At 38.2% G+C, this 9,715-nt stretch overlaps 1 protein-coding gene across 1 annotated transcript; it reads left to right on the forward strand.

Moving 5' to 3' along the window:
* The first annotated feature begins 3,061 nt into the window (after positions 1–3,061).
* Positions 3,062–9,458, forward strand: LOC131310679 (cytochrome P450 736A117-like). Its single transcript, XM_058337840.1, has 2 exons — positions 3,062–4,016; positions 8,693–9,458. The coding sequence occupies exons 1-2, from the start codon at positions 3,072–3,074 to the stop codon at positions 9,293–9,295; spliced, it is 1,548 nt and encodes a 515-aa protein (XP_058193823.1). The 5' UTR covers positions 3,062–3,071; the 3' UTR covers positions 9,296–9,458.
* Positions 9,459–9,715: the final 257 nt, after the last annotated feature.

The raw sequence follows: 9,715 nt of genomic DNA on the forward strand, positions 1-9,715 counted from the left end.
AGGTTAAGACAGTGTTCACGGTACTGTAGAACAACGGAAGGTTTTTGATAGCATTTCACTAACTCGACTATAGTGTACAGCTTTCGTGTTTAGAAAAAAAAAAAAAACTACAGCGTGCAGCGTTTACTTTATTTGGGGATTGTGTGGGAAATCCCTTCTTCCTCTCTTCCCTCTCTCTCTCTCTCTCTCTCTCTAATTTCGATCTCTCTCTCTCTCTGAACTTAGATTTCAACTGCAACACACATGGCGTAGCAACAGAGCTCCGTCTTTGGAGTTGAAGTCTGTCCTCAAAATCGATCGATTTGGGAATGGTGCCCTAAGCTTATCAATCACATCCTCGAACAACCTCACTAAAACGATCCCTTCCGGCGTCACAACCACTACTGCCTCTTCCTTCCACGCTGCCGTCACCGGAAAATCTACATCGTTTTCTTGGAGAGAAGGGGCATCGCTGTTATCTTTTGGGTTGAAGAGCCGATAACCCACTTTATTCTGTGTTCCACCCAAAGGTTTGGTCCTTCTCCTCTTTTTCCAACAATCTGATCTAAAAGGGTTTGTTCCTCTCTCTCTCTCTCACCATCGATATGAAATGCCATTCAAGTTTTCAAGAGTGTTAGCTATGGAATTAATGTTATTAATTTGAGTTTAAAGAGCTACAAAAATAGCTTTAAGATATACCTGATACACAAAATCCAACCATAGCGTTCCAAACATGCTATTGAAGGCAAATTAAATATAGCAGGCTAAAAACGCTACGAAAGGTAGCTCAAAGACAGCCTGCCAAAAACGCTATGAAAGGTCAACTATAGATAGCGGTCCAAGAACACTATGATAGGTAGACCATAGGCAGCGGACGAAGAACCCTGTGAAAAGTCTAGACTTTTAATAGCATTGCCTAATACAGCTTTCCCAAAAATGCTATATATGTGTTTCTATGGCGTTTTTTGACCACTATTGAAAGCAAAATTTATTGTAGTGCCAATTGTTCAAAAGTTTTAGGCGAAGTAAATGATTTAACACCAACAATAATCTAGAAAAGACAAGCACAAGCCAATAGGTCAAAAATTTAAGGCGAAGTAAATTAGAAGTTAGGCAAATGAAATGATTGTTCTTTATAAAGAAGAAAAAACTGCTCTCCTTTCATTCAATGGGACTTTTTTTCCCCTTTATTCACGTAAAAGTACCAAATTGTTCTTTTTCTTTATATAAAAAAAGAAATAACTCAAGAGGTAAGTGTAATTTAGTAAATTAAATAAATAATCTAGAAAAGACAAGCACAAGCCACACTACAAAAAAAACGGCCTTTTATAGCATAAAATATGATAGCGTTACGTTCTTTCCCAAATGCTATAATAGAGCTGCATCTTGAGGTTAAGACAGTGTTCACGGTATTGTAGAACAACGGAAGGTTTTTGATAGCATTTCATTAACTCGACTACAGTGTACAACTTTCGTGTTTAGAAAAATAAAAAAAAACTACAGTGTGCGGCATTTACTTTATTTGGGGATTGTGTGGGAAATCCCTTCTTCCTCTCTTCCTCATTTCAATTTCAAGCCCTAATACACACACACACACTCTCTCTCCCTCTCTCTCTCTCTCTCTCTCTCTAATTTCTCTCTCTCTCTCTCTCTCTCTCTCTCTGAACTTAGATTTCAACTACAACACACATGACGTAGCAACAGAGCTCCGTCTTTGAAGTTGAACTTTGTCCTCAAAATCGATCGATTTGGGAATGGTGCCCTAAGCTTATCAATCACATCCTTGAAAAACCTCACGAAAACGATCCCTTCCGGCGTCACAACCACTACTGCCTCTTCCCTCCACGCTGCCGTCACCGGAAAATCTACATCGTTTTCTCGGAGAGAAGGGGCATCGCCGTTATCTTTTGGGTTGAAGAGCCGATAACCCACTTTTTTCTGTGTTCCACCCAAAGGTTTGGTCCTTCTCCTCTTTTTCCAATAATCTGATCTAAAAGGGTTTGTTCCTCTCTCTCTCTTTCTCTCACCATCAATATAAAATGCCAATCAAGTTTTTGAGAGTGTTAGCTATGGAATTAATGTTATTAATTTGAGTTTAAAGAGCTACAAAAACAACTTCAAGATATACCTGATACACAAAATCCAACCATAGCGTTCCAAACATGCTTTTGAAGGCAAATTAAATATAGCAGGCTAAAAGCGCTACGAAAGGTAGCTTAAATACAGCATGCCAAAAACGCTATGAAAGGTCAACTATAGATAGCGGTCCAAGAACGCTATGATAGGTAGACTATAGACAGCGGACGAAGAACCCTGTGAAAAGTCTAGACTTTTAATAGCATTGCCTAATACAGCTTTCCCAAAAATGCTATATATGTGTTTCTATGGCATTTTTTGACCACTATTGAAAGCAAAATTTATTGTAGTGCCAATTGGTCAAAAGTTTAAGGCGAACTAAATGATTTGACACTAACAATAATTTAGAAAAGACAAGCACAAGCCAATTGGTCAAAAGTTTAAGGCGAAGTAAATGAAAAGTTAGGCAAAGGAAATGATTGTTCTTTATAAGGGAAGTGCTACAATACACACTCTTTATTTTGATGTGTATCATATGCACCCTTATTAAAATACACCAAAATGTTATGAATCCCAAAATGTTACGAATCTATTGCTAAAAAGTTACGAATCATATTGTTGAAAAGTTACGAATTTTTAGTATAAAAGTTGCGATACGAAATAAAATGTTATGAATGACCGGTCCTAGAAGTAATTTTTTATGAGGTGGCATAATATGAACCACACAATAGGTGCATATGGTACACACCTTAAAGGGGTGTGTATTGAAGACTTTCCCTCTTTATAAAGAAAAAAAATGCTCTCCTTTCATTCATTGGGACTTTTTTCTTCCTTTATTCACGTAAAAGTACCAAATTGTTCTTTATAAAAGAAAAAATAACTCAAAAAGTAAGAGTAATTTAGTAAATTTACATGAATAAAAGACAAAAAAAAAAGTATCAATAAATAAATGGGAGGTGTGAAATCATTATCGTCGTAAAACCTGACCGGGGTATATATAAACTATTCCAATATTCATGCACCCACACCACATGCATATACAACTAGCCATGCATTTCTCACTACACCCCTTCATCTTCTCTGTCCTTTCCCTGTTTCTCTTCCTAGTTTTCCTTCTCAAATGGCTCTCCATCACCGCCCGACCGCCACACAAAAATCCACCGCCGTCTCCCCGAAAGCTCCCTGTGATCGGAAACCTCCACCAAATCGGCCCCATCCCCCACCTCTCCTTCCACTCCCTCTCCCAAGCTCATGGCCCCTTAATGCTCATCCACTTCGCCACCGCCCCCGTCCTAATTGCCTCCTCCTCTACCGCTGCCCATGACATCATGAAAACCCACGACCTTGTCTTCTCCAATCGACCCAAATCGACCATCTGTGATAAATTCCTATATGGATCGAAGGACGTGGCTTTCAGCCCTTACGGCGAGTACTGGAGGCAGATGAAGAGCATCTTCGTCCTCCAACTGTTGAGCAACAAGCAAGTCCAATCCTTTCGTGGTGTTAGGGAAGAAGAGACAGCGCTTATGATCAAGAAGATTTCGGGTTCTGGTTGTGATGTGGTGAACTTGAGCGAACTGATCGTGGAGTTGACGGGGGATGTGGTGTGTAGGGTGGCATTGGGACGGAAATACGACGACGGCAGCGGCGGCGGAGGAAGGGGGAGAAGGGGGCTTAAGAAGGTTTTGGGAGAGTTTGTGGAGTTATTTGGGGTTTTTGATATTGGAGATTTTGTACCGCGGCTTAAGTGGGTGAATAGAGTAAATGGGGTGTATGGGAGAGTGGAGAGACTTTCCAAGGAGTTGGACGAGTTTTTGGAGGGTGTGGTGAAAGAGCATGAGGGTAGAGAGAGAAAGGGAGGAGAGAGAGAGCAGGATTTTGTGGATGTGTTGCTTGAAGTTCAGAGAGAGAACGTGACTGGAATTCCTATTCATAGAGATAGCGTCAAAGCTCTTATTTTGGTAAAGCCTGAATCTCTCTTCTTTATAATTGTCTAGTCGAGAAATTATTTAATGTTCTTGGGCAATTGTTTAAAAACCGGACCGGTGAGCGAACCGGAAAAAAGACCAGGTGGACGGGTCATCGATTCAACCGTGGTCGAACCAGAATCGAACCGTGATGTTATAATTATGTAAAAATATATATTAATAGTTTAAAATTAATTATTATTTAGACTATAAATAAATAAATAAATAAATAAATAAATAAATAAATAAATAAATAAATAAATAAATATATTTCTATATATATATATATATATATATATATATATATATATATATATATATATATATATATATAGAAATATTGTTCGAACTGTACTTATATCCCTCATAATTAGAAGGGAAAGAAGAGGAATTACACTATTCTTGAAGAAAAATATGCATTCTGAAAAATTCCTCTTGAGGCAACCATTGCCCTTATAAATCGATCACTAGGTTGCTGCTTTGTGCTAGCACGAGGATTTCGCGCCGGTGAAGGAAGAGTAAGTGAACGTTAACTCACATTAATTTGAGTATGAAACATTCAGTAATTTATATACTTATGTAAAGCACAATTCTTGCAAAAAAATCTGTTTGAGCATTAAGAATGCATTTTTAAAATAAGTAAACTTGGAAATATAGTTCTTTAAGAACGTAAATTCTAAAAATTACCAAAGCTGATTTCCCTTATGGTGGCACTCTTGTGGTGCCATTTGACATGTCAAGAGTTTAAGTCATGATATCTGCACTCATATAAAAAAAAAAATTTAAAATTAATTTTTCCAGATACGAAAACAGATTCTACAACATTTAAGAACATAAAGATACAACCATGAATGATGTAAGAAGAATAGTTATTACCCAACCTTTTTTCTCTACAGTACAATGCAGAACAAACTTAAATCGATCATATATTTTATTTTATCATTATTAGCATTAGCATTATACTCTAAAAAGGAGAAACTATATTATATATGTTTCGATACCAAAAAAGAAAAGAAAAGAGAGTCTCAATTTTTAGTTACTATTTTTTACATGCAAACACCAAATATGATGTCTGATAGATTCTTAAGAAATCTCTTGAATATATATATACACACACACACTCAATCAAACTGAACATAGATGAATAAACTTTAAAGCGAATTCAATTGTTTATTAAAAATAAAGAAATAATTAAAGTGTTCCATATATATATATATATATATATGTATATATAGATATATGTATGTATGTTTATCTAATACACAAAAAACAAAGTGACCATTATCTTATCTCAATGTAAGAGAACTAGAGAAGTTTACACCACATTCACGAAAGGATCATTCTAAGAATAAACCAATATTATTGCAAGCAAAGTACGTTAATCTCATAGTATTTTACAGCCAACAACAAACATCCAATCCCTTGTTTGTTTTTTGTTTTGTAGCCAACAGCAAACATCCAATTTAAGTTAACATCTTACACACTAATTCTGCACAAGTACTGCGCGCCTGCGAATACTTGATGAGTTCCTTAAAATCTCTGAGAATACATATATTTGTAAGTTGTTTGGTATTATATATAGATCCAAAAGCACGAAAAACACAGACAATAAAGATCAAAACCATTAATTCATAGATCCTCTCGCTTATGTCCTCCGCATCAAAGACGACTACTCTTAAGACTTAGAAGAGAGTCTAAGTTCATAGTTCGGCAACATTGCAACAAAAGTGTAGTCTACCCATTCCAGCTGCAGGGCTAGCATGCACAAACTGACTGAAAGTAGTGCCATCAAAAGATAAGTTGTTGAGCGGAACGACCCATGTCCGATTGGCCATTTAATCATACCAGTAATTTGCTGCAGATTCATTTCGAATTAAGTTGATGAGCTACGCAGAATTCATTTCAGCCATACTCCATGACATTATCAACACCACGAACCGGCCAAACTTTTGAGCCATGTTTCAATGGTACCCAAATGGTTTTCCCCTTACCCAGGAAAAGGGTCTACAACCTCGTGGCAAGAGCGCCTAAACAATGAATACAAGATAAGAGCAAATTAGAGCCCAAAAAAAATGAAGGATTGGCAAACATAAATTAAAGATAAAACATATTATATAAAAAATGGAAAAGAATAGACCATTGAACCAATCAAACTAGTACACTAACAATCCCGGCCCTAAAATGAAATAAAGTTACAAGTAACTTGAAATTTTTGGAATATTGCTAAAGCATATATGCTACTATAAATTAAAGCAATCAAGTATCATTAATAAATACCAACAGTGGACAAATGAATTGTGCACAACAGCGTTCAGCCAGATAAATAAATCAGTCTCCAAAGTCCATTCCCAATGACCACCAAATTACGCTAACAAACAACCATAGTCGACAGACATGAATTTGGGATATGGTTCAAAAATCATCCGATTATTTTGTCCACGGTCTGACTATCTGAGGGACTTCGGGTTGGTGTTGTGCAGTGAGGTGCACAACACCGTACTGCGTACCTCGGAGTCATTCATTGCCGAGATGAAATCCGAGCCGTCAGATGCACGATCCGACGGCTCGGTGATGTGCAGCTTTGTGCTGCACACACCACTGTACAGCACCATCCCCAATTCTTGTCTGAGACAAGAGCAATATATTGTCTTTCAAGCTTCAGCAGTGAGAACATAATAAAACCCAGAATAACATGATTGACACACACACATGCTCTTCATAAATCCACCGAACAAATGGACCACGAAGCACCGTAATTCCGTAGAATGCAACTAAAAATTAAGAAAGTAATTAACACATTGTAATAAACAGGTTTTAATAACACCCAAAAAAACTGTTTACACCCATTTTTGACACCAAACCTTGGGTCAGCGCTGGAGGGTTATTTAATTAATTGTTAATTAAATTGGGCCGATATTTATGAGTTTCTTGGGCTAAAAATTAACAAACGACATTAATTTTGTGATTTGGAGCGATGCCCGATCAAACAAAATTCAATTAGAGCAAGATGCACCGGATAATTTTCCTTCAGGGTGATTTATTCGGAGATATACACATGTGGAAATACCTAACAGTTGGCCATATCTCTCCGAAAGTGGCGACAACTATGGAAGGGCCTGCTTTTAGGGGATTTAATGGGACAGATGGCAACAAGAAGAACAAGCCCGTTAACTGCTTCAAGAGCTGTGGAACTGCCTAGGGTGGGTCTATAAATAGGAGTTTCAACGGATTATTTGGGGTTCCGACACCACCAACGCTTTTATCAACTCAATTTTTTAGCAAGTTTGTTTTATTTTTACTTTTCCAGTTGTCTTAATCCGTTTACTTCATCAAGTAAATTGGATTTTTTAAATTTTTTTTCGCAACAACTTTGTTATTCCGATATAACAAGTCCAAGGACCGGAGGTGTTTCCGATCGTGGAGCCTCCGACGATCAAGTTAGACGGGAAATGATTGAGAGAATGTATTGTAAAAGAGGAAAATAGAGTGTCTACCTCTAATTGTGAGTCTGGGTAGTTTATAGTATATGTTAGGAGTTGGGGTTTAATTGTAATTATTGAGTTGTTCAGGATCTAAAGTGTAAATGGTCATAGTTGGTTAGAGTTTTTATTTTTTATTTATATCAGTAAAAACGCCCAAAGGGCGTTGGTTAGAGTTCATTAGTTGTTTTTCTGTTATAAGAAGTGAGTGGAGCAGGGAGGGGGTATGCGAATTGTGACTTCTCTCTCTTTCTGTAATTCTTCGTTGAATATGTAATAAAACTTCCCAAGAATTTCCCTTCTTGAACTCATTTCTACAAGCAAGTCCTATTAGTGGTATCAGAGCCCTGTCCTCTGACTGTGGGTGATTACAATCATGCTCTGGGTGATATCAAATGTTTAGATGAATCCAATCAGAAACTGGCCGATACTACCAAGGCTTGGCGTAGCACGTGCGCAAGTTGTGGGATCGTGGGCGATAGTAGTGGGAATAAGTATGTGTCATGGGATCTTGGGCAAGATTGGTGGGAGTGCCTTGGAACGTGGGTCATGGGTGAGTGGTGCCTCCTCCACAATGTTAGGAACCGGGAAAGACCCAAAACATGGGGCGTTGGTGCACCGACCGATGGCAAAGGAATCGAACAGTACTGGATCCCCCATCGAGCAGGATATGACCCCTACATTAGACCTCGGTTTTCAAAAACTAGACCGGTTCTGAAATAAGGGCGGTTTTGGGATTGGTCCGGACCGGCATATGGGTCGATCACCGGTTCAACTAGTTAGACGTGCTGGTCCGGTCCAATTTTTAAAACATTACTCTCGGATAATGTTAAACATGAGTCTAGGCCACACATACTACTGCTCAACCTTCAGAGTATATGTTGAATATCTTATGTTTAGTCCCCTCAAACAGAAGACAGTCTCTCATGGTCATGGTTTCCTGTAGAAGATTGGCGCGCCTTTGAGATTTGGACTCGGATTATCTTAAATTTGTATTGACCAATTGTTTAATTAGAAGCATTATTATTTAATATCCTAATTCAATTACTTTCTACAATTTCTGAAAAAGGTTAAAGATTAACTTGTTTCAAAGAGATTCTTATTATTATTATCAAATAAAACAAACAAGAAATGTCTACTGAATAAAACTCATGGGAGTAATTATTAATTTTTTTTTTTTGGGTCTTGTAGGATGTATTCGCTGCTGCAACTAATACTACATCCACAACTCAAGAATGGGTGATGACAGAGCTCTTAAAACATCCTCAAGCCATGAAAAAACTCCAAGCCGAATTCAGAAGAACAGCCCAACCAAACCATCCTATAACCGAGGATGATCTAGACCAAATGCCCTACCTAAAGGCTGTGATCAAAGAGACTCTACGCCTCCACCCTCCGGGTCCCCTTATCGTGCCCCGGCAGTCGACCAAAGACGTCCAAGTAATGGGCTACGACATCGCGGCCGGGACACGCGTGGTCGTCAACGCTTGGGCGATCATGCGGGATCTGGCGTCTTGGGAAGAGCCCGAGCAATTTAGGCCTGAGAGGTTTTTGAACCGTCCGATCGATCTTAGAGGACACAATTTCGAGTTCCTACCGTTTGGAGCAGGGAGGAGGGGGTGCCCAGGGATTCAATTCGCGGCGGCGATCAAGGAGCTGGCCATCGCAAATCTGGTGCACAAGTTTGATTTTGCATTGCCTGATGGGGTGGAGTTGGATGTGAGTGAAGTTGCTGGTATCACTGTTCACAAAAAGTTTCCTCTGCTTCTTGTTGCAACTACTTGGTCTTGCTAATTGGAGTACCATGTAAAAGTACTTCAAGCTCTTATTGTTGTAGTATGAATAATGAAACATATATCAACTTCACATTTGAAAAGCTTCTCTCCGCTGAAGCATCTGTGATCGATATAATTAATAAAATTCGATAAACAACTCAAACCATTTGGAAACTACCATATATCCAATAAGACCTTATAGAATCAAGGTTGTCAATCGATTATGTTACTTTTCACGGCAATATTGGTTTCAAATATCTAAATTCTTGGAATAACCCATCGTCATAAATATGACCATGTTGTTTGTATTCCAAGAACTTTTCTAATTTGTTTTGGATGAAAATAATGCATACTCCTAATTTTTTCTTTACTGGATTTATATCTTTTATTCACAATTTTTTTTTTCCCTTTTGGTTGCCCCATGCCCGGGGTTGCCCAA

Source organism: Rhododendron vialii, chromosome 12a (genome assembly GCF_030253575.1).
Source record: "Rhododendron vialii isolate Sample 1 chromosome 12a, ASM3025357v1".
Classification (NCBI taxonomy): Eukaryota; Viridiplantae; Streptophyta; class Magnoliopsida; order Ericales; family Ericaceae; genus Rhododendron; species Rhododendron vialii.

Coding starts and splice junctions, on each gene's coding strand:
- LOC131310679 (XM_058337840.1), top strand. CDS start 3,072: ATGCACCCACACCACATGCATATACAACTAGCCATGCATTTCTCACTA. Junction 4,017..8,692: donor GCGTCAAAGCTCTTATTTTG/GTAAAGCCTGAA, acceptor TGGGTCTTGTAG/GATGTATTCGCTGCTGCAAC.